This window comes from Andrographis paniculata, unplaced genomic scaffold, assembly GCF_009805555.1.
Source record: "Andrographis paniculata isolate CXL003 unplaced genomic scaffold, ASM980555v1 Contig52END, whole genome shotgun sequence".
Classification (NCBI taxonomy): Eukaryota; Viridiplantae; Streptophyta; class Magnoliopsida; order Lamiales; family Acanthaceae; genus Andrographis; species Andrographis paniculata.
In genome coordinates, this window is record NW_026137587.1 from 5,975,241 (window position 1) to 6,003,053 (window position 27,813).

Consider the following 27,813-nt stretch of genomic DNA (forward strand, 5'->3'; position numbering starts at 1 on the left):
TTGTCCTTTTGCATGTATGATGATATGATAATTTATGAAAATAAAACTATTATTTTGGGACGGAAAAATAGTAAACAAGACTATTGTATTGGGACGGAGGGAGTAATAAGTTATGTAGTAAAAAAATATATATTTAATGTACAAAAGTTTATTATTATTATTATTATTATTATTATTTTGAATGATCGTAAAAACCCGCACCGTTACCCAAAAATGCGCACTGCGTAAACCCTCGGCAGTACCAAAGTTTATTATTATTATTAGTAGTATTCAAACTTGTAATTCCCTTCACACTGTACCGAATTAATTTTGACAATCATTTGTCACATACATATGTCAAACGTGAAGGAATAAAATGTTAATTGCTAACCGTAATAACAAAAATAATTAAAGCCAAATTAATATTAATAAAATAGATATAAGGTTTGGGTTTGGGTTTGTTTGTGTAGTGTGTTTACTTTATTTTTATTTTTTATTTTTATGTATAAATTATAAAGAATCATATCTTTAATATAAAAAAAATAAAGTAATATTTTCTGTTGAATGTAACTTTTGTAAAATATATATATATTATGAAAATCATGTCGAAATTTTATTTTATTTTTTGAACAAACAAACCTAAATAATATATACCCTACTTATTCATAAATAATCAAAAGGAAAACAAACGATCGACACCCCATTGTGGGATTTTGCAATATTTCATTCAACCCCCTCCCCACCCCCCCCCCCCCCCTACTTTACTTATCATCCTCTCATGCAAATGGAATCATCAATCTTGTTATGTATGTATCTTTGAGGGATTTCGATATATATATTATTGATGGATCATCTAATTCTAAACCCTAAAATATAAAATAAATAAATAAAGTTGCAAAGCAGCATCTGAAGACTGATTACTGGTGCATCTTCAATTCCTTACAGTCCATTACTTTAATTTAATTTGACTACCCACAAGATTCTATATTATCATTTTATTATTATTAGACAAATAATTAATCAGTGATACACAAGCACAGCTAATAATAACCATAAATGGTATATAGACAGAATGTGAATTTATTCTCTTAGAAATGAATCAACGATCCAATTTATTGCACAAATGAATTAAATAAACTGAAACAATCATATAATTATAATTGTGATTATGATTATTAAATAATAATAATAAAAAAAAAAACAAATTAAAAAAAATGCCCAGAACTGAACTGAATCCCACTAAACTTGGAAACCATTCATTGTTCTTCAAGAATCTTCCACTAATAAGGCTTGATAAAGTCCACACCTTTTATAAATTCCATTTTTCAAAAAGTGTATCATATATATATTCAATTAAACTCCATCAAAGTAATTATTGCTTCTTTTTTTTTTTTTTTTAATATGGTAATTTAGAATAAAAATAGAACTATATATGTAGTTTATATATATATGGTTGAAACTTGATTAATATAATTTAATTATGGTTATGGGACAATCAATAAACTCAATCCCACTATGATTATAGTTGAGATTCTGAATGGAATGATTTTGTTTCGACACTTCCTATGGCTGTGGACATTCACTCAAAATCACACACACATATATGAATATATAGATACAATATATATACATATAATATATGTATATACTGTCAACCATAATTTTCAGACAATGCTTTCCAGAAAAGCTGCCGACAGCTTAGAGATTGGAAAAGGGCTTCTAAAAAACGCGTTCTTGATCATCTTTTTTCTACTAACACAATAATTTTACTATGTATATATGCAGAATTTATTAAAATAAATAAATGACAATTTTCCATTCCATGCATACAAGAATTAGCAAAATCCAAAATATTAAATATTAATGTCTGTATGTAATGTATGAGCTGATCTTTCCGGCAGCTTTCGGATAAATAAAAACAGCTAGATCTCAATAATCAAAAGAATATTTAATTTAATAATAAAATACATATAACGATCAATCTCCAAAACAAAAAAAAAATGGGAAATTTTTAATTTTCCTCTATCCTATGGAAGTATAGCTATACACAATTTCCCTGTATAAGTACATACAGTTCCTAACTAATGAATCAATCAAAGGTCCCGGACCTCGCCGATCATTAACACAGGCCGATCCACGGGCAAAAGAATCCAAAAACTTCAACGGTCAAATGTTATCTCTAGTGTCCGACGCCGGGACTCGGGACGGACCGCAGAATCCGGTCGACGGCGGCGAGGTGGCGGGCGGCGAGCTTCTCGTCGACGGGGACGCCGTGGGTTTTCTTGCTCGGGGTCGACGCCGGGACCCGGCCCTTCGGGAGCGCCGTCAAGTACAGCTTCGCGTCGAACGCCGGCGCCGTATTTTCCGGCGCGGCGGCGACGCCGTTCGTCAGGAGTTTCCGCCCATTCGCCGGCAACACGACGGCGGAAAGCGCCGCCAAGAAAATCAATAAAAGAGCAAACTTTGGAGCCATATTAATTGAGGTGTGAGATAATTAGAAAATTGGGGTTGAGGGTTTTAGAGCGAGGAGAGGGTTTGAGAGAATGATTTTAGGTAATGAAACCCTATATATACACAAAATGATAATACATACACAATATATATATATAGATAGATATAGAGAGAGAAAATGGGGTGGAGAGAGGAACGCGTGATGGGGGAAATTGAAGGGGAAGACCTTGTAGCACAAGTTAGTTAAGGCCAAGTCAAATTTGAGCTTCCGAGTCTGCACTACACGTAAGCTCTGACTCGTAATAAGAGACAATATATAATATATACACACAAATACATATAGAGTGAGAAAGTTGTAGAGAGAGAGAGAATTTTACAGGGAGAATTTATTTACGGTAAGAAGCCGCGTGGAGGCAAAATTAGGTGCCGGCCAATTTTCGCAGACACCGTCAGGTGTGAAGGCGGAGATTTAGGGATGGGGAGTACGTAAATGAATGGAGGTCCCGGATCAGGAACGCCGGTGCGATCTGGACCGTCTATGTCTGGTGAAAAGGCGGAAGATTTGACGGTCGAAATTGATTTTGAAGATGACGGCATTAATTAACTGGGACTGACATCAACTTTTGTTCAGACAATGCATTTTTATTTATTTAGCACTATTTATTTTTCAAAAAATATTATATTAATTATTTTTTTTATAAAATATTAAATTAAATACTAATTATTTTTTTTATCATGTAAATTTATTATCATTTTTTTAATTGTCATTTAAATTTATTTATATTTTTTTAGTAAAAAATATTATTTTTTAAGAAAAAGTAAAAAATTTTATTTTCATATTTTTTTTTAAATTTATATCCGATTAAATAAGCACATAATTGAATAACTAAGGGAGTATTATTTTTTTTTTTTCAAACTTTCACAATTTCAAAATCCTAAAAAAAAAAATAATAATAATTGTGAAGGGTAGGAAAGTTAAAACCTTAATTTCCGTGAAAAGTATAAAGTGTCATTCATTTGGTTCTGGGAGTGGTGGGCGGTCTTCTTGCACAGTGGTGGTTATTTTGTGCATGTCTGGACTTAAGAATATTCATTACTCCCACTGTCTAATGTATAATATCCATGTTGTCGTTTTTAACAGTTTCAAGTACCATATCATTTTTTTTTTAAATTTATTTTAACTTTTTAATTTTATTTTTTTTTAATTTTAATTAAATTAATTAGTTATCTTAATTTTAATTTATAATTATTTTTACTAATATATTTTTAATTATTTACTAATTATATCTCTTTTAAAATAGGACGGAGAGAGTATTAGTTACTTTTGAGATATTATTATTTTTATTGGATTAAATATTGAATTTTGAGATGCATAGAAATGGGAAATACGAAGAAATTAATAATAATATTGAGGGAAAGGGTTGGTTGAAGTCAAAGGAAGAGGGGCCTACCATATGGCTAGAATATAACAGAGAGAGAGCATTGGGTACTGTGTTTGAGTTTTGAGCTTTGGTATCATCACATGCCATTGTAAGGCTTGGTTTTATTTATTTATTTTATTTTATTTCAAAATTACTTTTGGAAATATATGGGTGTGAATCTTTTTATTATTTGTATTATGTATTTTCGAAAAAAATAAAATAAAAAATACTGTACTATCTTTTTGTTATAATCAATCATATTATAAATCTTTTTTCTCCTACTCTAATGTATTCTTTTAGAATTTTATAATAAATTAATAAATAATAATATTTTATTGATAAGAATATAAATATTTTTACTATAATAGAAAGAGATTTTTAAATGAATCAGATAAAAATTATATAAATGATCCTTCAAATTAGAAAAGATGAATTATTATATAAATAAAAATTTTAAATCTTTAAATTCAATCAAACCGAAAAAATACATTTTTTTTTAACTACTCCCAAAATGTTCTAATTTATTTTTTTTGAATATCTATACAAGGTCTTCTTATCTCAATTTTATTGCTATCTTTATAATTTGTGATATTTGAATTTTTAAAGGATTTCTATCTGCTATCAATTTTTCAGAAAGGTGAATTTTTAATTTTAATTTTTTAATAATAAAAATGGAATGTTAGATTTAAAAAAATTCCAATAAAACAAACTTGACTTTTATTTTTCAACACTAAGATTAAGTTGTTTGGTCTGAGTTTTCTTTTCACAATAGAACTTTTTCACTCAGATTTTTTAATAAAAATATTATTTTCTTCACATAATATTATGGTTATTTTTTTTTTTGTTAATGTTTATGAATTTTTGTAATTTTTTAAATAATTACTAAAATTGTCATTAAAATAATATTTTTGTTATTTATTTAAATATTTTTGTAAGAATAAATAATATATTTATATTAAGATCGGTACATATTAGAACAATGTAAAATTGAAAGAAAAATAAAATTGAATTCTTTTAACAGTCTTGACTAAATTTATTTCCAAGTATATTTAAATAGAAGCACTTTTTTGACTAAACCTATGTATGTAAGTATGTGATAGTGATAATATAAGTATATAGTAATATTCAATGTTATTTTTTTGACTAAAAACACATGAACCGTTACTTCTCATGTGATTGAATTAAATTAAATTATACAGTGTGGATTATTATTCTGGGATGAATAAAATTATTTCAAAATCGAAGAAATACAGTCACAAATTCATCTTCATACTATCAAGTCATTCTTTATAGGAGCATGATTAATTTGTATATTGATATTTGATAATATATTGATTACAATTAATTAACACCTAACCATTGCTTATAATAATCATCCATTTTATAACAAAGTCAAATCATTTTATTTTTGTGATTTGCTAAAAATATTAGTAATAGTTTTAAATCACTAATATTGGAAAGTTCAATGAAGTTGCCTGATGGTTTGATTTGGTCTTGCAAAATTAAAAACATTGTACTATTATTTATAATTTTCAATGTTAAACTCGTACACGATCGATAAGTATTTTGTTTTATTAAGGTGAAATGTTTTTAAATTTAAATTGTAATAGGTAAAAAAAATATTCATTTTTTTTTTGTGAAATTTTTTTAACATCTTTTTTTTTTTAAAAAAAGAAAAATAGTATATTTATTATATATGCTTCATTAGTACAAATTAAATACTAATTATTTTGTGATTAAAAAACTCATCATTAACTAACTAACTATCATCATTGATAATAGCAATAATTATTATTACTACTTAAAATAATATAATATGCATTTAATCAACTTGAAGTGACCAACTGTTTTTAATTAAAATAATTAACAAGAAGAAAGGAATGAGTCAACGACCTGGTCAAAACATATACAGAAACATTGCATTTGGATTAACCAATTAATAACAATAATAACAATAACTAAATAATAATAATAAATAAAGATTTAAAAAAATATATTTGTACTGGTTTAGTAATTACTGTATGAACACATCGGAGAGGGACATTAATTATGGAGGCATTAATTATTGACGACAGGGTTCGTAAATTGAGGGATATTTTAACCAACATCTTTTATATATATATATATATATATATTTTGAAGAAAATAAATACAAATAACGCAGGTATGATAATAATAATAATAATAATAGTTATATATTATAAATATTTATTTTTGTAATTTTTTTTATTCAGATAAATTATAATTTTTTTTTTATTTACTCAATTTTTTCTATATTATATATATTTAAGTAAGAAAAAAAATACATAAATGTAAATAAGTAAACAAAAAAAAGTGGGGTGGGGTGGGGTGGGGAGAGGAGGGGCTGCAGCCCACCCTTGCCTCCACCTCTGGAGTGCATGTGCATGTGGAGTGTCCCATGAAATGGCAATATAATGCCTCCTCATTTCTGCACATTTAACTTCAAACTTGATGCTGACTTCTCAATAAAAAGCTCACTTCATTTCTGATCCATGTATAGATATATAATATGTATGTATACGTGTGGATGAATTGGGGAAGACGACCTGTGCTTGGGCTTGAATGTTAGGCCCAAGAAGGAGGCCCATTAAGAAGTTTTGAATTAGCGACTCTGATGAAAAAACGAGGTTCTAAGAAATGCGCTTTTATCTTCTTCCATATTCGAATTTGAACGAGACGAGACCGACTGTCGCTGTTGAAAAACACCGCTGCTTAATTCAGTAGACACTGTCAGGTTGGTTTTATTCCTTTTTTTTTTTTTTTTTTTGCTACCATTGATTGATTTAGAAAAGAAAGAAGACGAACTGCAAATGTACTAAGTCTGATGGATTTAGAACAGCGTGCAGAGAATATGCCTTTGTTTACTTCCTAGAATTACAAGAAAAAAAATGGAGTATGGAGAAGGAGATGAAGAGCACGTCGAATTCACTTATACAAGCAATAATCTTAATTAATACTGGTTCATATCTATATATATATATTTTTCAATTTGGATAAATAAAGAAAACGAGGGTTAGCAGTACATACTGTGCAGTGCCATTTATGGAACTGGTTGGAATTCCAGAATCGAGAATTTTTGTTAATTTAGTTACTGTCCAAACCTTCTCGGAGAACACAAGCAAGCCTGCAACAAATAATTAGCGGTCAAAACGACGCAGTTTCGTTTCGTGCGTGAATAATTAGGGCAATACGATGCGACGTCGTATGTACGTACATTGAAAGAAAGGCGAGATCTTCTTCGTCTTCGGGCGTGGCTTTCCAGAACGGTTCTTTGCTTAGCGGCAAAGTCGTGTTTGGTGGAAAGGCGTCCAGGCGAATTTAGAAACACGCTTCTTTCGACCGGCGGCGACCATAGCCCGCTCTGCGTGTAGTCGAAGTTGAATTCCGAGACATCGTAGAATTTGGACAGCAGCCGGTCCGATACCGACCGGGAAACCAGCTGAATTCTCCTTCCGGCCGAGCCGGAGACGGAGACGGAGACATCATCGTCGTCGGGTGGGGATGAATTAGGCTCGGAGATGGACGACGTTTCCTCCTCAGCCATTTGTTTGATTTTACAGAACTGGAAGAAAGTGTCAATTATCGGACAGAGATGATGATGATAATGATGATAACGATGATGATGATGTGTCTGTGTGCATATATAGATGTATATGTATGTATAATGTATGTATATATCTATGTGTGTGTGTGATAAGGACGTGTTTGGTTGGTGGAGAAGACATGGGTAGCATGATTGGAAGCTTAGAACCCAACATTTGTTGCTTTTTACATGTAAGTGTATTACTCCCTCGGTCCCAAATAAGATGCAACATTTGTTTTTTATACGAATTTTTAGGTGAATAATATTAAAGTAGAATAATTTAGAAATTAAATGATATAATGGAAAAAGAAATATATATATTTTTTTTTATTTGGATGATGTGAGAGGATAAAGTATGAGATAGAGATTAAATATAATTAATTATTTTTTAAAATATTACAGGATATTTGAGATATACCAAAAAAAAATATTGCAGGGTGTTCGGGAAGGAATGGAGGGAGTATTATATTGTTTTCTAGGCCACATTTTATTTTAATTTCTTGTTTGGATCTCTTTAATTATTTTGAAAAGTTTTAAAAAAATATTTTAGTAAACAAATAAACATTGAACATGATGAGTGTGTTTATACTCATGTTTTTAGTTTGAGTATTTTTTAATTGAAAATAATTGTTAAATAGAATTTTGAAATATATATTGAATATGTACTATAAATAAAATAATAACTATAAACAGACAAAGTTTTGTGTTAGAAAAGAATGCTAATAATAACAAGAGTTAGTTGCAACGTCTCAAATAATACCTAAGCAATAATTGATATAATTAATTGATCGCCTAAATTTTGTTTTATATTTTTTCCATCTAAACTAAAAGTATTTTTTATTTATTTATTATTTTTAGTATTAATTTTCTATTTTAATATATATATAAATATAAATATGATAATACTTGTAAGTTTTACAAAAATATTCATCCGTCGTGTTACATTTACTTTTTACTTCATTGTCTTATCATTAAAAATATTATTATGTTTGTATAATTTTTTTTGTACAAATATCATTGTAGCTAATGAAAGTATTTTTACAATTTTTTTTTTTAATTTATACTACATTTTGATATAATAATTAATATTCAAAACTCAACACACAATAAAGTAAATGAGAGCCTAAAGTCGGACGAAGATAATATTATTTTTCTTTGTATTGATAAAAATAAAAATGTCAAACATAATTTTTTTTTTCTGATTAAATACTATTATTTTTTTAATCTATTATATATAAAAAAAAAACATAACATATTGAATTGGGACAACAAAAGTAATACTTATATTATTACAAAAGTTAATATAAATATTTAATACAACAAAATGAATAAGATTCAGTTTAATTATGCGTATATTTTTGAAAATTTTGATAAGGTCAATTAGTAACTTTTTATAAAAATATTTTATTAAACATTTTTTCCCACAAAATTATCATATTAATAGTATTTATTTATTTTTACTATATATATATATATATTTCAAATGCAATTATTTTCAAACTACATCATTTTAGACTAGGCAAGTCCTACGACAGGTAAACCAATAGAGTTTATGAGTTTTTAACAAGTAGTACATAATTTAAATCCTTATTATATTATTTATTATTATTATTTTTATTATTTTTTAATATCTCGATAATGGTCACAATAGATAGGGTTGTATCTATTTTCTTACTATGCAATCTTTGCTATTTTATAAAATTTCATATTCAACTACTATTTTTTTAAAAAAATAATACAAAAAGTAGACAAGAAAGAAAAATTATGTGGGGTTGGAAATAGTGTTTGATGTTGAGAATAATAAAATTTTGAGTTTAGTATGTACTTTATTTGATGAGGTGTTTTAAACTAAAAATCAATTTGTACTCTACTATTGAAAATTAAATATGTAACGTTTTTGAAATATAAAAAAATATGGGAATAGTCCCAATGGAGAGCCACCTTACAAAGTACATTTGATTTTAAAAATCATGATGGGCCAAAACTGCATTTGGAATTAGTCTTTTTTTTTTTTTTTTTACAATAATTATTCCTGAATAAATAAAATTATTCTATTCATTGTCTATGTTGAATGAAAATTTTTGGATGTAATTTAATTTGTATTTTTGTTTTTACTATTTTTTTGATAAAAATATATATATTTTTTTTCATAAAATTAATACTCACTCCGTTCCACATACATGTCCACGTTGCCGTTTCTGTCCGTCCCACGTACCATGTCACTTTTCTTTTTTAAAAATATTATACACTTTAATCTCATTTTAAACTTTTTTAATTTATTTTTTTAAATTTTAATTAAATTAATTAGTTATCTTAATCTTAATTTATAATTATTTATATTATAGGATAATTATTTTCACTAATATATTCTTCATTATCTACTTCTTCATTATCTACTGATTACACCATTTTAAAAATAAAATGTCTACAGTATAGCAGACACTGTAGGTGGGACGAGGGAGCAAATAATTTGAAATAAAAAATTACCAACCAAACTCACCATTTATTTCTCATAAAATAAAATATAGTATTATTGATTCAACATGCCAATTTCAAGAAATTTTACTTATCCATTTTATTACTTACACAATATTTTGTTCTATACTAAAATGACACGGTTTTGTTTACGCAATATATTTTTATTTATTTGATACTATTTATTTTTAAAAAATATCAAATCAAATTTTTATTTTTATTTTTCTTAAAACATCAAATCAAATATTAATTTTTTAATTTTTTAAAATTTTTAAAAATTCCAAAAACCTCAAAAAAAAAAAAAAATCCGTCTGAACAATTAATTTGGGAAATATATTATTTACCAAATGATTTGCATATGTACGGATGGATGGCTGGCCAGATATGCGCCACGTGGATTGGCAACTGGTGGGGGATATGCTTGAAGGTGAAATGGTATATGCTTTCTTCTCCGATATATCTATTTCACCATCTTCCTCATCTCATTCCAAAACTAATTTGAACAATCGAATTAGCAACTCTCTGTAAGTGTTTTTATTAATTTACTCGTTAAATTGAAAGGGTGGAGAGTTGATATCTTCTACACGTCTTTGTTAGATTAATGGTGAATGCAAGAGAGAATATGCTCCATAATATACTTACTTTTTATAAATCATCCATACTTAGACGCAAGCGATCATCAGCATTGAAATTAAAATATGAAAATCATCACCAAAATATGATTCTCAGTTTAAATTTGTGTGGATTTATTACAGGGCAATTCTCCCTTCGGGAGAAAGGCTAATCATATATATATACATACGCACATATGCTGGCTGCCGAAGGAGATTTGCCCTGCGATGCTTCCATATGGTTGATTATGTATATTTCATGGTTATGGTGGAGGTTTGAATTTGCAGCAACTGGAAATTAAGCAGTGAAGAAGACTAGGGTTTCATTTATTTTAGTTTTTTGTTGAACAGATTGGTGGCAACAACAATCCATCTTGTCTTGTCTTTGATTGCTCTTTCCAACGGTAATTTTTAGTGAGATATATATATATATATATAATTATTATTATCATGTCGGTGTTACCAAAAATGGAAGGAAATGTTGGATGTGAAGGAATTCTTTGACCACATTATAGTTCAAACATATATAGGCTTTTCACTCAATGGAATGAAATTATTACAAAACAAGTGCTCCACTTTGTAGACCATATATATTAACTGTAAATTTTGATCGATAGCACGTTGGGATACTGTTTTGGATTTACAATTAAAAAGATTTGGACATTACTTTATATTGACCAAAATACTATCAAAGATTTGTCATTTAAAACCCAATAAAATGCATTGCTTTTGTTCAAAATGAAAACATGTAATGTTTCAATTTCAAATATTGACTTGAATTTACATTTACAAGTTGCCTATGTCTCCAAGATTTATGTCCTATTACCTTCTTCTTTTCTTTCTTTTATTTCTTTTTTATTTTTTTTATTTTTTATGTCCTAATGTGTCCTAATGTCCTATTCCTTTACTTGTCTTAACTTATGATCATTTTGAAATTAAGTCTCCACATGCACACTCCATCTTTTCCATCCCCAATTTTACTTAATTCAAACCTCTATTGGTTTTGAATAAGTCCAATACACCAAAATTACTAACAAAATATAGATATGCAAAATTGTTAAAAGTTATTTATTTTGTCAATAGTATATTTTGATGCCAAAATATTCATTTATATAGAAGTTTTGAAAATAGTAACGAATTCGTAGATGATATGATGTTTTGTAAATAAAAGAAGATATTGTGTTTGTTTGTGGGTTTTAGTTTTTGAATTTAAATTTTTGAATGGTAAAAAGTAAAATTTGAATAGTTGTTTGATGTGATATACAGAGGTTAAATGTAATATTTTGAATGTAAAATAAATTAGTAGTATAACATAATTTTTTTTTTTTTAATGTGATATTTTTTGAGGGAAAAAAGAATCCTAATAAAAAGCCACAAAAAAACACAACCAAAATTATTGATGAACAAAAAGTTTCAACTTTGAACGTGTTGTGTGTATATGGAAATTGGTAAGTTCAATTGGATTTATCACTGTATGAAAGACTATCGATTACCACCGACAAGGTAACAAAGCTTTGATTTTGTGTTTTAACACATCAACATAATGCTTGCTGAGTTGGCCTGCACTTCAGGGTTCATTGTGAAACACACAATGATGTCTACATATACATATATATATATATATATAAACTTGGATTGAAGGCTTCTTTTTGTTTAGAGGTATGGAGACGAGTGGGAATTGTGTGTGGAAAACGCCATTGATATGCAGTTTGAACACAGTCCATGACAACAGCCTGAGCAATCTAAAATACATTATACATATATATGTATATATATATAAGCTTAATTCAGAACTGGCAATTCATTGCACAAACAAACATTACAATCATGGAGAGAACATTGTGCATGTTTGTTTTCAGAGTACTCTTGCTCATACTGATCATCTCCCAATTGCCTTGTCTGGCAACAACCTTGAAAAACATCGCCACCGATCAATCATCTCTTCTTGCTCTCAAAGCAAGCATCACTTCAGATCCTCGTGGAATCATCACCACCAATTGGACTGAATCAAGCTCAGTCTGTTCATGGATTGGTGTCACTTGCAGCATCCGCCATCGTCGTGTGGCTGCGCTGGATATCTCCCAAATGAATCTCAGCGGCACTGTCCCCCCTCATTTGGGAAACCTGTCATTCCTAGTGTCTCTCAACCTCAGCTTCAACCATTTTAGTGGCAGCTTACCTCAGGAGTTGTCTCGGCTGCGCAGGTTGAAGGTTTTGACTACAAAGCTTAACAACTTTAGTGGGCTGATTCCACCGGCGCTCGGCCTTTTGAAAAAAGTGAAGTTCTTACAGCTGAGAAATAACAGCTTTACAGGCTCCATCCCAATCTCCTTGTCCAACCTGTCCAATCTCCAAGTGCTGGATTTCACTTTCAATTCATTACAGGGGACAATCCCGGAAGAGTTGGGGAACCTTGGTAGCCTTGTGCGTTTGAGCATGCAGGAAAATCGACTAATAGGTCCAATTCCATCGTCTTTATTCAATGTGTCCACCCTGGAAACCGTAGCTTTCACACAAAATGCATTAGATGGGAGTCTTCCAGCTAACATGTGTCGCAACGCTCCAATTCTTAAAAGAATTTACCTTGGTTCGAATAGGCTGTGTGGCCGAATCCCATCATCTTTATTGGAGTGTTCCCAACTTCAGATGTTGAGCCTGTACAGCAACCGCTTTAGTGGGCAGATACCTGAAGAAATTGTTAGGCTGCAAACTCTAAGAATGTAAGCAAACTCTAAGAATGTTGGATTTACGGGACAATGATTTAACTGGTTAGTTCTTATCCTGTGGAGTATTGATCAATCTTATTCTTCAAATATGGTATTCATTGTTGAATTTTGACAGGTGTTATCCCACCCAACATTGGCAATCTTCACAACTTGGATTTGTTCACCATAGAAGCAAACAGGATTACAGGTGAAATACCGGGAATCAATTATCTTACCGGAAGCCTCCCAAGAGAGATAGGAAATCTTACAATGCTCAAGTATTTATATCTCTTAGACACAAACTTAACAGGTTTGAATATTGTCAGTTAAGTGCTAGCTAGTCTTACAGATTCTCTGGTTTCTATATATGCAATTGTTATACAACGGATAATAATGGCAGGACTTTTACCAAAAGAATTTAGCCTACTTCAAAGCTTGGAGGAAGCATCATTGGCGTATACGAGCTTGTCTGGTATGGTTGAAGCAGGGATCTTCAACATGTCAACTCTTCGAATTCTTACACTTTCTAAAACTGGCATGGCGGGCAGTCTTCCATCAAATATATTCTACGGTCTTCCGGCTATTGAGGCTCTTCTCTTAGATCAGAATGACCTTACAGGAGAAATACCTCACTCCCTCTCTAATTGTTCCAATCTTAAGATCCTCGCCCTTAGTAGTAACGAATTCACTGGTTCGATACCTCACTCTTTTGGCAACCTAAGACTCCTCGAGAGACTTCAATTGGCCAACAACAATCTTAGGATTGAGTCATCCACTCAAGAATTGAGCTTCATTACTTCCTTAGCTAATTGCAAGTTTTTGACTCACTTGGAGATTGCAGAGAATCCTCTGATGAATGGAGACATTCCATCTTCTATAGGAAACTTATCATCATTGCAGAATTTTAATGCCCTTGGTTGTAGAATCAAGGGTGTCATACCTGCAGAAATTGGCAACTTAAGCGAGCTGGTAAAAATGAGGTTAGACAATAATGAGTTGACTGGTGAGATACCTTTTTCTGTCAAACAGTTGCATAAGCTTCAGGGATTATATCTCGTAAACAACAAGATGGGAGGCTCTATAGAGGCTTTGTGCAATGTCCTCAGCTTGGCTTATTTAGGATTGAGCAAAAATCGATTTTCAGGTCCAATTCCAGAATGTCTTGGACATGTTGCATCTTTAAGAGTTCTTTTTCTTGATTCTAACATGCTGACATCGAGTATACCTTTGAGCCTCTGGAGCCTCAGAGATATACTGCTAATGGAGCTTTCCGGGAATTCGTTGAGTGGGTTCATTGCTCCAGAGATTGGTAATTTAGTGAGCATTGGCATTTTGAATCTTTCAATGAACAATCTGTCAGGTTCTATTCCAAGCACAATTGGGAAGCTGGAAAATATTAATGTACTTTCACTGGGGCATAATGAACTTAAAGGTTCGATTCCTATGTCCATGGGGAGCATGATTGGTTTGGAAAACTTAGACTTGTCTTACAACAAACTCTCTGGTCCAATCCCCAAGTCTTTGGAGGCTTTACGGCAGCTTAACTACTTTAATGTGTCGTTTAATTCATTAACAGGTGAAATCCCCAGCGATGGTCCATTCAGAAACTTCACTGGTGAATCCTTTAAAGCTAATAAGGGATTATGTGGCATTGAACAGTTCCATGTCACACCTTGCTCGAGACTGAGGAGGAGAACGGCTCGCCTGGCAATTTTTATTTCATGCGGGGCTACTGTTTTCATCATTGTTGTCTTGGCTTGCATCTTCATAGTAAGGTATAGAAAAGAAGGCAAAGAAAGAAGTAGATTTAATGAGCTAATGCCGGTTTTACCAGAGAGAGTTTCATATTATGAACTCTTGAAAGCAACTGAAGAGCTCAATGAAAACAACTTATTAGGCGTGGGGAGCTTCGGTTCTGTTTACAAAGTTGATTTTGGAGAGAGGAAGATCTTAGCTGTGAAGGTGTTTAACTTACAATCAGAATCTGCTTTCAATAGTTTTGATGTGGAATGTGAAGTATTGCGCAGCATTCGTCACCGTAATCTCACCAAAGTCTTGGGCAGCTGCTCCAATAAGGAATTCAAGGCATTAATACTCGAGTATATGCCGAATGGAAACCTTGAGAAATGGTTGCATTCTCAAAATGATTTTTTAGATGTCTCTCAGAGGTTGAACATAATGATTGATGTTGCCTCCGCGATGGAATATCTCCACCATGGTTGCTCACCTCCAATAGTCCATTGTGATTTGAAGCCAAGCAATATCCTGCTGGATGTGGACATGGTTGCTCATGTAAGCGACTTTGGAATTGCCAAATTGTTAGGTGATGGTGACAGCGTCACACTCACTAACACCTTTGCTACGCTCGGTTACATTGCACCTGGTGAAACTCTTCCATGCTTCATACATTTGTCTATTCATTTATCTTTCTACTTTCCATTCTAATGTGACTTTGTTTCAGAGTATGGTTTGGAAGGGATAGTTTCGACAAGGTGTGATGTGTACAGCTATTCATGTTGATGGAAACTTTCACTGGAAGAAGGCCAAGCGATGAAATGTTTCAAGGAGTTTCGAGCTTAAAAAATTGGGTCGAAGACTTGATTCCAAAGTCGTTGGATGAGGTAATCGATGCCAATTTAGTGAATCCAGAGGAGCATAGATTTGACAAGATATTGAAATGTGTGGCATCCATTTTAGAGTTGGGTTTGAAGTGCAGTGCAGAACATCCGATGGATCGGATGAACATGAAAGATGTCTTGGTCGAGCCGCACAAGATCAAATGCCTATTAGTTGGGTGAAATCCTTATAATTGTTTGCATTTCTCTGAAGCTGCTGTGTTGATATGTATGTATTATACAAACTATGTAATATCTTTTCAATATTACAGGAAAGACACATTTCTTCGAAGAAAATAGTTCAAAATGACAGCCATCATTCGTGGATGAATCTAATAACAACAAAATAGTTAACACGCATACGTGATTGAAAATCTTAATTTCCAAGAATTTTCTTTGTTTGGATGTTTTCTATATCTCCGTTTAGACATTCATTCATTTTCCAAGACTTAACAAATACGTTTCTAAAAAGTATTTCTTAACTCTGTTTTTACACTTATAGACAACTTCAGACGTTATAAATGTCTACATTGAGGTATACATTTTGCTGGTCAACTGGATTTATGGTGAAAGACAAAACTGATGTCTCAGTACCAAAACATTTCCAGCCAACCAATCTGCATTGGAATATATTCAACCCCCAAGGTACAACGTGAATTCTAGCCAGAGTAATGTCTTGCTAGGTAATAAATGATGAATGGAAAAATAAAGTACGAGTTCATCACAGCAAGTATAACAAACTTAATGATGTTACCAAAATATTACCAAGAACCAAAGATGAACCATATGAAACTTGAAAAGAATTTGGCTATTCAATTCGATCCAAACTAATCTACGTCCAGAGCGCTGTCAAACTAGAAATTTCACTCGAAATCTTTGGTAAAAGGAAGATTTACTCCCACAAGCTTAATAAATGGTAAATGAAATAACAAATTGCGAGGTCATCGCCAAGGGGAGGGGAGACTTAAGTCTCTTGTCCTCATGCAAAGTCAAGTGCCAGTTGCCGGACGATGACAGCTATTTTATAAAGGAACTCCATGAAATTTAGCATTCATTTTATATTCGAGAATTTGAAAAAAAACCAAAAGCCAGCCTCGACACGAAGATTACAAGCATGGGGAGAATAAGGATGTTTGTTTTCAGAATACTCCTACTCTTAGTCTTAGTGATCATCTCCAAAATGCCTTGTCCAGCAGCAACCTCCACCAACATCGCCACCGATCAATCAGCTCTTCTTGCTCTCAAAACAAGTATCACTTCAGATCCTCTTGGAATCATCACTACCAACTGGACTGATTCAAGCTCGGTCTGCTCTTGGATTGGTGTCACTTGCAGCATCCGTCATCATCGAGTGGCTGCACTGAACATATCCTACATGGGCGTCACGGGCACCATCCCACCTCATCTAGGGAACCTTTCTTTCCTCGTGTCCCTTGACCTCGGATACAACTCTTTGGGTGTCATATTGCCTCAAGAGCTGTCTAAACTTCACAGGTTGAAGACCTTTTCTCTCGGGGTAAACAACTTCAGCGGGGAGATACCTTCTTGGATTGGCCATTTACCTAAGTTGGAAGTTCTTTCTTTGGAAAATAACAGCTTCACAGGTTCCATCCCGACTTCCATTTCCAATTTGACAAGCCTTGTCATGCTTGATTGCTCACACAATCCTTTACAAGGAACCATTCCGGAAGAGCTGGGCTACCTGCGTAGCTTGCAGTTCCTCAGTTTGGTAAATAATCAGCTATCAGGTCCTATACCATTATCTATATTCAACCTGTCAAGCCTCAAGGGAATGGCTTTCACATTTAATCAATTGAATGGGAATCTTGATCACATCGACATCTGCCGCAACCTTCCATTTCTTGAAAAAATGCTCCTATCATACAACAGGCTTACCGGCCAAATTCCTTTGAGTCTTTCGAAATGCTCGACACTTAAGAGCCTGTCCGTGTCTTCCAACTTCTTTATGGGAGAAATACCTAAAGAGCTTTGCAAGATACAGTCTCTTGAGGGTCTGTATCTTGGGTTCAACATGTTAAGAGGTTACCTCTCATCCACGCTGCGTCGAAATGAATGATTTGTATTATATTATAGTAGCCCTGCATGTCTACAACTATAGAAAATCTTGCTTCGATTCTGATGCTTCAATGTTTGCATTCTTTTACAGGTGTGATTCCAGAAGAGATCGGCATGCTTCAAAACCTGAGGAGGTTTGGCGTCGAAGGAAACCGTATTACTGGCACAGTACCCCTCAGTATCTTCAACATTTCTTCTCTGCAAACACTGCATCTTGGCTATAACAATTTTTCTGGCACCCTCCCAAGAGATATCGGGAATTTGACAATGCTTCAGATATTGAATCTCTCAGAAAATAACTTCACAGGTGTGTCTGGAAGGCATTATGATATGATCACTGATTTCTTAAAATTAGAGAAAGTTGTATTTTTAACTAACCTGCATTATTTCAGGTGATTTACCTCAAGAAATTGGCAAACTTAACCATCTGGAGTACCTCGCAGTAGATAACAACAACTTCATATGTTCGACATCACACTGGCTGTTTAACATATCAACACTTGTAATACTTTCACTTTCACGTATTGACCTGGGAGGCTCTCTTCCATCAAATTTTGGCTACAAGCTGCCTCTGATTGAAGAGCTTTATCTTGAACGAAATAACCTTAGTGGAGCTATACCTGCTTCTATATCCAACTGCTCCAATCTTCGGATCGTTTCGCTTGCTGGGAACAAATTATCCGGTGTCGTACCCCTGTCTTTTGGTGGCCTAAGAAATCTTGAGGGTCTCTATCTGTTTTATAACAATCTCAGGTTTGAGTCATCTTCTTCGGAATTGAGCTTCATTACTTCCTTGACAAATTGCAGACGTTTGAAGTACATCTCAATCAGCTACAATCCCCTGGGCGGTATCATTCCATCCAGTGTTGGAAACTTGTCGAAATCTCTTCAAAACTTTGAGGCTGTTGGTTGTGATCTGAAAGGGAGCATTCCTGCAGAAATTGGCAACTTAAGCAGCTTGGTGACACTTGCTCTACCTAGAAATGCGTTGACCGGTAACATTCTACATTCTGTCGAACATTTGAATATGCTTCAAGGATTGTATCTGGATGGAAACAGCATGAGAGGCTCTGTTCCAGAGGGACTGTGCAATTCCCGCAGCTTGGTTGCTTTATATTTGAATAAAAATGAGTTTTCAGGGCCTATTCCAGATTGTCTTGGAAATCTCACATCTTTAAAACATCTTCATCTGGATGCAAACATGATGATTTCAAGCATACCGCCGAGCATTTGGCAACTCTACAGCTTGTTGGAGTTGACCTTGTCCAAGAATTCCTTTAGTGGATTTTTACCACCAGAGATCAGTAATTTAACAATGATAAATACCATTGATCTCTCGGGGAATCGATTTTCTGGGGAAATTCCTGAAACAGTTGTGAAGCTGCAAACCTTAGGAAGACTTTATTTGGATCATAATAATCTGGGAGGCTCCATTCCTGTGTCCATGGGAAGCATGATCAATTTGGAAGTTCTCGACTTGTCCTACAATAATCTCTCCGGTACTATCCCACCATCTTTACAGGATTTGCAATACCTCAAAAACTTTAATGTCTCCTTCAATGCTCTAACAGGAGAAATCCCCTCGGGAGGTGCTTTTGGAAAGTTCAATTCTGAATCTTTTATAGGAAATGAGGCATTGTGTGGAATTGATAAGTTTCATGTTCCACCCTGCGGCAGAAGGTCCAAGTCGAAATCAATGTCGAAAAAGGTGAAACTTGCATTAATCATTGCTGCGGCGGTGATTGCATTAGTCACAGCGATCTGTTTTGCCTTTATCTTTCTAATAAGACATAAAAGGAAAGTTAAGGAAATCGACACTACTTATGGCATGGCGCCTATTGTACCCGAGAGATTTTCCTACTATGACCTCTTGCGAGCTACTGAGAACTTCGGCGAAAGCAATTTATTAGGCATTGGGAGTTTTGGTTCAGTTTACAAAGGTGATTTTGGAGAGGGGAAGATCTTAGCTGTGAAGGTGTTTAACTTACAATCAGAAGCTTCTTTCAAGAGTTTTGATGTAGAATGTGAAGTATTACGTAGCATTCGTCACAGAAATCTCACGAAAATCATGGGAAGTTGCTCGAACGAGGAGTTCAAGGCATTAGTACTCGAGTACATGCCCAACGGAAGCCTTGAAAAATGGTTATACTCCGATAACCATTGCCTCAATGTCGAGCAAAGATTGAACATAATGATTGATGTTGCATCTGCATTGGAGTATCTTCACCATGGCTATTCAACGCCGATTGTTCATTGCGACTTGAAGCCCAATAATGTTTTGTTAGATGTAGATTTGGTCGCTCATGTGAGCGATTTCGGGATTTCTAAGTTGCTCAGCGAGGAGGAGAGCATTGTACACACCAATACTCTAGCAACATTAGGCTACATTGCTCCAGGTTAATCTTCTCACACATTTCCTTGCACATTTGCTAAGTTCATTTCAATTTTGTCTTTTCGACTACATAGACTAACATGATTTTATTTTCTAGAGTATGGTTTGGAAGGGTTAGTTTCAACAAGATGCGATGTTTACAGCTTCGGAATCATGTTGATGGAGACTTTCACTAGAAGAAGGCCAAGCGACGAAATGTTTCGAGGAGATTTGAGCTTAAAAAATTGGGTTGAAGACTTGCTTCCGGAGTCATTGGATGAGATAGTTGATGCCAATTTGCTGAATCCAGAGGATCATATATTTGACAAGGCATTGCAATGTGTAGTGTCCGTATTCGAGTTGAGTTTGAAGTGCGCGGCAGAACATCCGACGGATCGGATGAACATGAAAGATGTCTTGGTAGAGCTGAACAAGATCAAAGGCCTAATAGTTGCATGAGATATATGAAACTTTTGCATTTCTCTAAAAGCTACTGTGTTAAAAAGTGTTGGTGCTTGATATGTTTAATTTCAATTTTTATTATCGACTTCAATGTCAAATCTAAATCTAATAGGAAAACACCCTAGACTACTTCACATCTGATTTCACTTTCCATTAGTTTCACAAAGAACGTGTTGTCTGTTCCTGACTGAGTAATCAAATTCGAACTTTTTTGTCTGGTCTGTATGACTCCACACGTTAAAGATCTGTTTAAATTTTCTACTTATATATAAATACATTTAAAAATCCAATACACGCTTAAATTATTATTTCCCAAGTCACGTATCCCTTTCAGTTTGACCTTTCTTGATATTGTAATGCATTTAATAGTAATACTCGAAATTGTATTGTCCTGAAGCTAAGTCAAGTCAACATGAAGTATACTGGGAATTGGCCTTTCATGGAAGGTCATGTGTGAACTTCTGGAAAATGATTGCTACTTTCAAAAGGAACACCACAAATTGGCAATGCAATTACTTTAATCCTATAATTTGAAGTTAGAAAATTACCATAAGCCAGCCTCAACAAAACATTACAGCTATGGAGAGAACAAGGTGCATGTTACTCCTAGTACTCTTACTGATCATCTCTCAATGGCCTTGTCCAGCAACAGCCTCCACCGATCAATCGGCTCTTCTTGCTCTCAAAGCAAGTTTTATATCAGATCCTCGTGGAATCATCACCACCAATTGGACTGAATCAAGCTCAGTCTGCTCCTGGATTGGTGTCACTTGCAGCATTCGCCATCGTCGTGTAGCTGTGCTGGACATCTCCCGAATGAATATCAGCGGCACTATCCCCCCTCATTTGGGGAACCTGTCATTTCTAGTCGCGCTCGACCTCAGCTTCAACCAATTTAGTGGTAGTTTGCCTCAGGAATTGTCTCGGCTTCGCAGATTGAAGGTTTTGACTACTTGGGTAAACAGCTTTAGTGGGGAGATTCCGCCATGGCTTGGCCTTTTAACTAAGCTGGAGTTCTTACAATTGAGAAACAACAGCTTTACAGGTTCCATCCCAACTTCCATCTCCAACCTGTCCAGCCTGCAACTGCTTGATTTCAGCTTCAATTCTTTACAAGGGACAATTCCGGAAGAGCTGGGGAAGCTCAGTAGTCTTTCACATTTGAGCATGCAGTATGATCGTCTCGTTGGTCCAATACCATCTTCTTTATTCAATGTGTCCACCCTGCATACCATGGCTTTAACAGGAAATCAATTGGATGGCAATCTTCCCCCTAACACGTGTCGCAATGGTTCGATTGTTAAAGGACTTTACCTTGGTATGAATCAGCTCAGTGGTCGAATCCCATCATCTTTATTCAAGTGTTCTCAGCTTCAGATTTTGGGTCTGTCCTACAACTACTTTAGTGGAGAAATACCCGAAGAAATTGTCAAGCTGCAAAATCTAAGAACACTGAGTCTAGGGGGCAACGATTTAACTGGTTAGTTCTTATCCTGTAGAGTACTGATCAATCTAAGTTTATTGTCGAAATTTAAAGCTCCATTTGAACTCAATTTGACAGGTGTTATCCCACCAAACATCGGAAATCTTCACAACTTGGTTGAGTTCGCCATAGAAACAAACAGGATTTCAGGTCCAATACCCCTAAGTCTCTTCAACATTTCTTCTCTTCAAAGTATCTTAATGCAGGATAATTATCTTGCCAGGAGCCTCCCCAGAGAAATAGGCAATCTTTCGATGCTCAACTCCTTATATCTCTCAAAGACAAACTTAACAGGTTCGAATATTGTCAATAAAGTACCGGTCTTAAAATTTGTCTAGGTTCTTTCTATACACTTGTTATACACAATGTAATAAACACAGGAGTTTTACCTAAAGAAGTTAGCCTCCTTTATGGCTTGGAGGAACTATCATTGGCGTATACTAGCCTGTCTGGAGTGGCAGAAGCAGGGGTCTTCAACATGTCTGCTCTTCGAATTCTTTCACTTTCGAAAACTGGCATGGCCGGCAGTCTTCCACCAAGTATAGGCTATGGTCTTCCAGCTATTGAAACCTTTCTCCTTGATGAGAATGACCTTACTGGAGAAATACCTCACTCTCTCTCTAACTGTTCCAATCTCCAGATCCTCTCCCTCAATATCAACAATTTCACTGGTTTTATACCTCACTCTCTTGCCAACCTAAGACAACTTCAGAAACTTCAATTGGGCTACAACAATCTAAGGATTGAGTCATCCACCCAGGAATTGAGCTTCATTACTTCTCTAGCTAATTGCAAGTCTTTGACTCACTTGGGGATTGAAGTCAATCCTTTAAATGGCTTCATTCCAACTTCAATTGGAAATTTATCCTCACTGCAGGAATTTAGTGCCTCTGATTGTAGAATCAAGGGTGTAATTCCTGCAGAGATTGGCAACTTAAGCGAGTTAGTAACACTTCGATTACGTGAAAATGAATTGACTGGTGATATACCTTTTGAAGTCAAACATTTGCATAAGCTTCAAGGATTGGATCTAATGAACAACAAGATGGGAGGATCCATAGAGGCTCTGTGCAATCTACCAAGCTTAGCTACTTTATATTTGAGCCAAAACCAATTTTCGGGTCTGATTCCAGAATGTCTTGGACGTGTTACATCTTTAAGGATACTTTTTCTTGATTCTAACATGCTGACATCAAGTATACCTTTGAGCCTCTGGAGCCTCACAGATCTACTGGCAATGGACCTTTCCTCAAATTCATTGAGTGGGTTCATAGCTCCCAAGATTGGTAATTTAGTGAGATTAGACTTTTTGAATCTTTCTATGAACAAGCTGTCTGATTCTATTCCAAGCACAATTGGGAAGTTGGAAAAGATAAAAAGACTTTTTCTGGGGCATAATGAACTAAAAGGTTCGATCCCTATATCCATGGGGAGCATGATTGGTTTGGAAACCTCAGACTTATCTTACAACAGACTCACTGGTTCAATCCCAAAGTCTTTAGAGACACTGCAACATCTCAGCTACTTCAATGTGTCATTTAATTCATTAAAAGGAGAAATTCCGAGTGGCGGTCCATTCAGAAACTTCACTGGCGAATCCTTTAAAGCTAACAAAGGATTGTGTGGCATTGAGCAGTTCCATGTCACACCTTGCTCGAAACATGGATTGAGGAGAAGGGCTCTCTTGGCGATTTTTATTTCCTGTGGAGTGACTGCATTAATCATTGCTGCCTTGGCTTGTATCTTTGTTGTAAGGTATAGAAGAAAAGGTAAAGAAGAAAGTAGATTTAATGAGCTAACACCTGTTTTGCTGGAGAGAGTTTCCTATTATGAACTCTTGAAAGCAACTGAAGAGTTCAGTGAGAACAACTTATTAGGCGTGGGGAGTTTCGGTTCTGTTTACAAAGGTGATTTTGGAGAGGGGAAGATCTTAGCTGTGAAGGTGTTTAACTTACAATCAGAAGCTGCTTTCAAAAGTTTTGATGTGGAATGTGATGTGTTCCGCAGCATTCGTCACCGTAATCTCACCAAAGTCTTGGGCAGCTGCTCCAATGAGGAATTCAAGGCATTAATACTCGAGTATATGCCGAATGGAAATCTTGAGAAATGGCTGCATTCTCACAATAACTTTTTGGATGTCTCTCAGAGATTGAAAATAATGATCGATGTTGCCTCTGCAATGGAATATCTCCACAATGGTTGCTCACCACCTATTGTCCATTGTGATTTGAAGCCAAGCAATATCCTGCTGGATGTGGATATGGTTGCTCATGTAAGTGACTTCGGAATCGCCAAATTGTTGGGCAATGAGGACAGCATCACACTGACTAACACCTTAGCAACACTCGGTTACATTGCACCAGGTGAAACTCTTCCATTCTTAATACATGTGTCTATTCATTTTTCTTTCTACTGCACATTCTAATGCGATTTTGTTGCAGAGTATGGTTTGGAAGGGATAGTTTCGACAAGGTGTGATGTGTACAGCTATGGCATCATGTTGATGGAAACTTTTACTGGCAGAAGGCCAAATAATGAAATGTTTCAAGGAGATTTGAGCTTAAAAAAATGGGTCGAAGGCTTGATTCCAAAGTCGTTGGATGAGGTAATCGATGCCAATTTAGTGAATCCAGAGGAGCATAGATTTGACAAGATATTGCAATGTGTGGCATCCATTTTAGAGTTGGGTTTGAAGTGCGGGGCAGATCATCCAACAGTTCGGATGAACATGAAGGATGTAGTTGTAGAGCTGCACAAGATCAAATGCCAATTAGCTGAGTGATATGATACACTCTTCCGAAAAATTGAATTGTGGTGAACTCTCAATTGTTTGCATATCTCAAAAGCTGCTGTATTGAAGTGCTGTTATAGGTGAATCTGAGTATGTTGCTATGTAAATGTTCAACCCACTTAAATGTTATATCTTTGTAAGAAAAAATGATTCTATAGTCTATGAAAGAATTGTCCACAGAACAGTTACCAGAAATAATCATTGAGACTTTTTGTTGCTTGTACTCTATAACTGAGCAAAATTTTAAGGCCTTTTCAATATTTTTAATCATCACGACAAACGTAGTCTTTTTGGAGGCTTCCAAATACAGAGCTGAAATCAGATGTTTTCATCCCAAGTTCAAATTACTGTCGTCTTTCAGAATGGCACATCACATATGATGATGCTTCTTTTATCTTGGAAAGTAAGTGTTCGAAGAAAATATAATGTATTCAAGGTTACAACATGTTATGCAAGAAATCGATCTTTGATTTTGTGCAGCTCTGAAACTGCATCTTTTATGTCTACTCTAGGCGATTCCACAGTGCATTTGAAAGCCAACTCAATACATTTGATACAAATGGCATGAATTTGTCAAAAGTTATAGGACTCACTAAGCTGGCGTCTATATGGTGATTTGGTGATGCAATAAGCGAGCCTTCAACCCAAGCTCTTATGCTCATATCTCCTGCAAACATATCATCACTTGGACTTTTTCTTGTAAAAGTTTCCATCAGCATGATTCCATAGCTGTAGACATCACACCTTGCGGAAACAAGCCCTTCCAAACCATATTCTGGAATCAAATTTATATTGCAGCATATTCCGGGAGCAATGTAACCCAATGTAGCAAGGGTGTTGGTCTGTGTGGCGCTTTCCTCCTCGTCCAACAATTTTGCTATCCAAAAATCACTTACATGAGCAACCATGTCCTTGTCTAGCAAGACATTAATTGGCTTCAATTCACAACAATGCGGCGATTCTATGATGGCGAGGACTGCAAGCAACACCAATGCAATTGCAGACAGGGCTTGAACTTGTCCAGTTATCTGTTATTATTCTGTGAGGATCTAATGTGATCTGAGCTTTAAGAGCAAGAAGAGAAGACTGATCTGTGGCTAACCTCGTAAATTTTTTAGCTTGACAAGGAATCTGGGAATGCAGTAGTAGTGATAAGAACACTGTAAATGGAATAACATAGCTCAATGTTCTCAACATGATTGTAGTGAAAGTGAATTTGGTTTATGGATTGGTTCCTGGAGCTTGTGGAAAATTTATACTTATTAAAGGAATTGGGAAAGATCACCTTGTCTTGAACAGAAAAACGACTTTGCATTTGGTGTGATGTTCAAAAACAAGGAAATAGCTTCAATATGCTTAGCTAAAGATCGACAAGAACGCGTCTGCTGCCTACAGCTTCTTCAGGAACCCGAGTCCAATCTGGTTGCCTGCTCGTACGATCTGGAATAGCAATGGGCTGCCCAAACACACATTTATCCTGTGGCTCGCAACTCTCGGTAAACTCAAGACCAAAGATCGACTCCAGTTTCTGGACATCGTCCCCTTATGCGTTTTATGTAAGGAACACAATGAAAACTGTCAGCACCTCTTTTTCGAGTGCCCCTTTGCTTCGACAGTCTGGAATTGTATCTGCTCGTGGCTTCAAATTCCACCAGGCCTTAACAACCTCCATGCAGCGCTGGACTGGTATAGAGACAACGTTAAACCTGGAACAGCTCTTTCTCTTATGCGACAAGCTGGTTTCGCTGCTACTATCTATTACCTCTGGACAGCCCGTAACAAAGGCGCCTTGGAAAATTTTCCGTTAGAGCTGAATGTCTCAATTGCCAAAATTAAAACTTGCTGTTTTCGTATTCTTTACTCCACAGGTAATGTATAACGAACAGGACGACCAGACATCTGAAGCTGGCCACTGGAAAGTGCACTCGAGATCAGCTGCTCGGTGTTTTGCTGCTACAAATTGGTAATCAGATTTCTATTTGCACCAGATTTTGCTTGAATCGACAGGAAAGTGCATCTGAGTGCAGCTGCTCAGTTTTTGCTGCTACAAATTGGAAAACCAGCTTCTTTACACACCAGATTTTACGGGGATCGAGTGCCTACATCTTCCATATATTATTGCAAATATTTTGTAATTAATCTGCTGGAACACAGATTGGGGCTCTCCCATTTTTGACCTTTACTACACGATAGAATCCTCTGATTCTTTTGTCCATCTCTGCCTGCGTGCAGACCTTAATTTCGTTATTTGCATGTCTAGGCCTTACCTTGGTTGATCTCTCGGGGATGCCCGGAGTATTTTGTATCTACTATTTATTCATTATTTATATCTAAAATTCCTGATCTTTCCGATCAAAAAAAAAAAAAAAAGATTGATAGAATTCAGTCGGAAAAACTGTACTATTCCAAAAATATTATTCTGGCTGATGATCATTTTAAAATTCAATTGTATCAAAATACTCTTGTCTGCAGATCTGACTGATTCAAACTCATAACTGTGACTTAGTCATCAGAATACATACATTAAACAAAGTTAGAGGCAGAGCCATTGCATATGTCAACTTGGCCGGAAAAGCTTAATTATTAATGCAATGCTTCTGTTATTTCTATTATATAAAAAATAAAGATTCAAATGCTCTATACATTTTCTTGTTTTTCATCATACACATCCCTCAATGTTAGTACAAACATGAAGATCTCAACTTCTTGTTGCATTTTCACACTTGCAATATTCTTACATCTATTGAATCATAACAAGCCATGTCTGTC

General features: G+C 34.7%; 5 protein-coding genes across 5 annotated transcripts; 3 read left to right on the forward strand and 2 right to left on the reverse strand.

Moving 5' to 3' along the window:
- Positions 1-1,846: 1,846 nt before the first annotated feature.
- Positions 1,847-2,537, reverse strand: LOC127254712 (precursor of CEP14-like). Its single transcript, XM_051279961.1, has one exon. The coding sequence runs from the start codon at positions 2,450-2,452 to the stop codon at positions 2,159-2,161; it is 294 nt and encodes a 97-aa protein (XP_051135918.1). The 5' UTR covers positions 2,453-2,537; the 3' UTR covers positions 1,847-2,158.
- A 4,176-nt stretch (positions 2,538-6,713) lies between these two features.
- LOC127254725 (uncharacterized) lies at positions 6,714-7,486 on the reverse strand. The gene is made up of 2 exons (XM_051279976.1): positions 7,087-7,486; positions 6,714-6,996 (listed from the first exon to the last, which is right to left on the reverse strand). Exons 1-2 carry the CDS (start codon positions 7,414-7,416, stop codon positions 6,961-6,963), a joined length of 366 nt encoding a protein of 121 aa, XP_051135933.1. The 5' UTR covers positions 7,417-7,486; the 3' UTR covers positions 6,714-6,960.
- Positions 7,487-12,368: 4,882 nt separating this feature from the next.
- On the forward strand, positions 12,369-13,265 carry LOC127254428 (LRR receptor-like serine/threonine-protein kinase EFR). Its single transcript, XM_051279520.1, has one exon. The coding sequence runs from the start codon at positions 12,369-12,371 to the stop codon at positions 13,263-13,265; it is 897 nt and encodes a 298-aa protein (XP_051135477.1).
- LOC127254429 (LRR receptor-like serine/threonine-protein kinase EFR) lies at positions 13,196-21,035 on the forward strand. The gene is made up of 10 exons (XM_051279521.1): positions 13,196-13,309; positions 13,383-13,454; positions 13,647-15,629; positions 15,708-15,738; positions 15,789-15,867; positions 16,364-16,396; positions 16,910-17,903; positions 18,029-18,244; positions 18,330-20,333; positions 20,427-21,035. The coding sequence occupies exons 1-10, from the start codon at positions 13,279-13,281 to the stop codon at positions 20,765-20,767; spliced, it is 5,784 nt and encodes a 1,927-aa protein (XP_051135478.1). The 5' UTR covers positions 13,196-13,278; the 3' UTR covers positions 20,768-21,035.
- A 279-nt stretch (positions 21,036-21,314) lies between these two features.
- Positions 21,315-25,261, forward strand: LOC127254596 (probable LRR receptor-like serine/threonine-protein kinase At3g47570). The gene is made up of 4 exons (XM_051279790.1): positions 21,315-22,250; positions 22,332-22,547; positions 22,634-24,616; positions 24,695-25,261. The coding sequence occupies exons 1-4, from the start codon at positions 21,350-21,352 to the stop codon at positions 25,033-25,035; spliced, it is 3,441 nt and encodes a 1,146-aa protein (XP_051135747.1). The 5' UTR covers positions 21,315-21,349; the 3' UTR covers positions 25,036-25,261.
- Positions 25,262-27,813: the final 2,552 nt, after the last annotated feature.

Excerpts from the sequence above, each read along its gene's own strand:
- LOC127254712 (XM_051279961.1), bottom strand. The coding sequence starts at position 2,452 with ATGGCTCCAAAGTTTGCTCTTTTATTGATTTTCTTGGCGGCGCTTTCC.
- LOC127254725 (XM_051279976.1), bottom strand. The coding sequence starts at position 7,416 with ATGGCTGAGGAGGAAACGTCGTCCATCTCCGAGCCTAATTCATCCCCA. Across the intron at positions 6,997-7,086 it reads GATCTCGCCTTTCTTTCAAT|GCTTGCTTGTGTTCTCCGAG; the intron begins GTACGTACATAC and ends TATTTGTTGCAG.
- LOC127254428 (XM_051279520.1), top strand. The coding sequence starts at position 12,369 with ATGGAGAGAACATTGTGCATGTTTGTTTTCAGAGTACTCTTGCTCATA.
- LOC127254429 (XM_051279521.1), top strand. The coding sequence starts at position 13,279 with ATGTTGGATTTACGGGACAATGATTTAACTG. Across the intron at positions 15,739-15,788 it reads GAAGGGATAGTTTCGACAAG|GCCAAGCGATGAAATGTTTC; the intron begins GTGTGATGTGTA and ends CACTGGAAGAAG. Across the intron at positions 17,904-18,028 it reads TGGGTTCAACATGTTAAGAG|GTGTGATTCCAGAAGAGATC; the intron begins GTTACCTCTCAT and ends ATTCTTTTACAG.
- LOC127254596 (XM_051279790.1), top strand. The coding sequence starts at position 21,350 with ATGGAGAGAACAAGGTGCATGTTACTCCTAGTACTCTTACTGATCATC. Across the intron at positions 22,251-22,331 it reads AGGGGGCAACGATTTAACTG|GTGTTATCCCACCAAACATC; the intron begins GTTAGTTCTTAT and ends TCAATTTGACAG. Across the intron at positions 22,548-22,633 it reads CTCAAAGACAAACTTAACAG|GAGTTTTACCTAAAGAAGTT; the intron begins GTTCGAATATTG and ends TAATAAACACAG.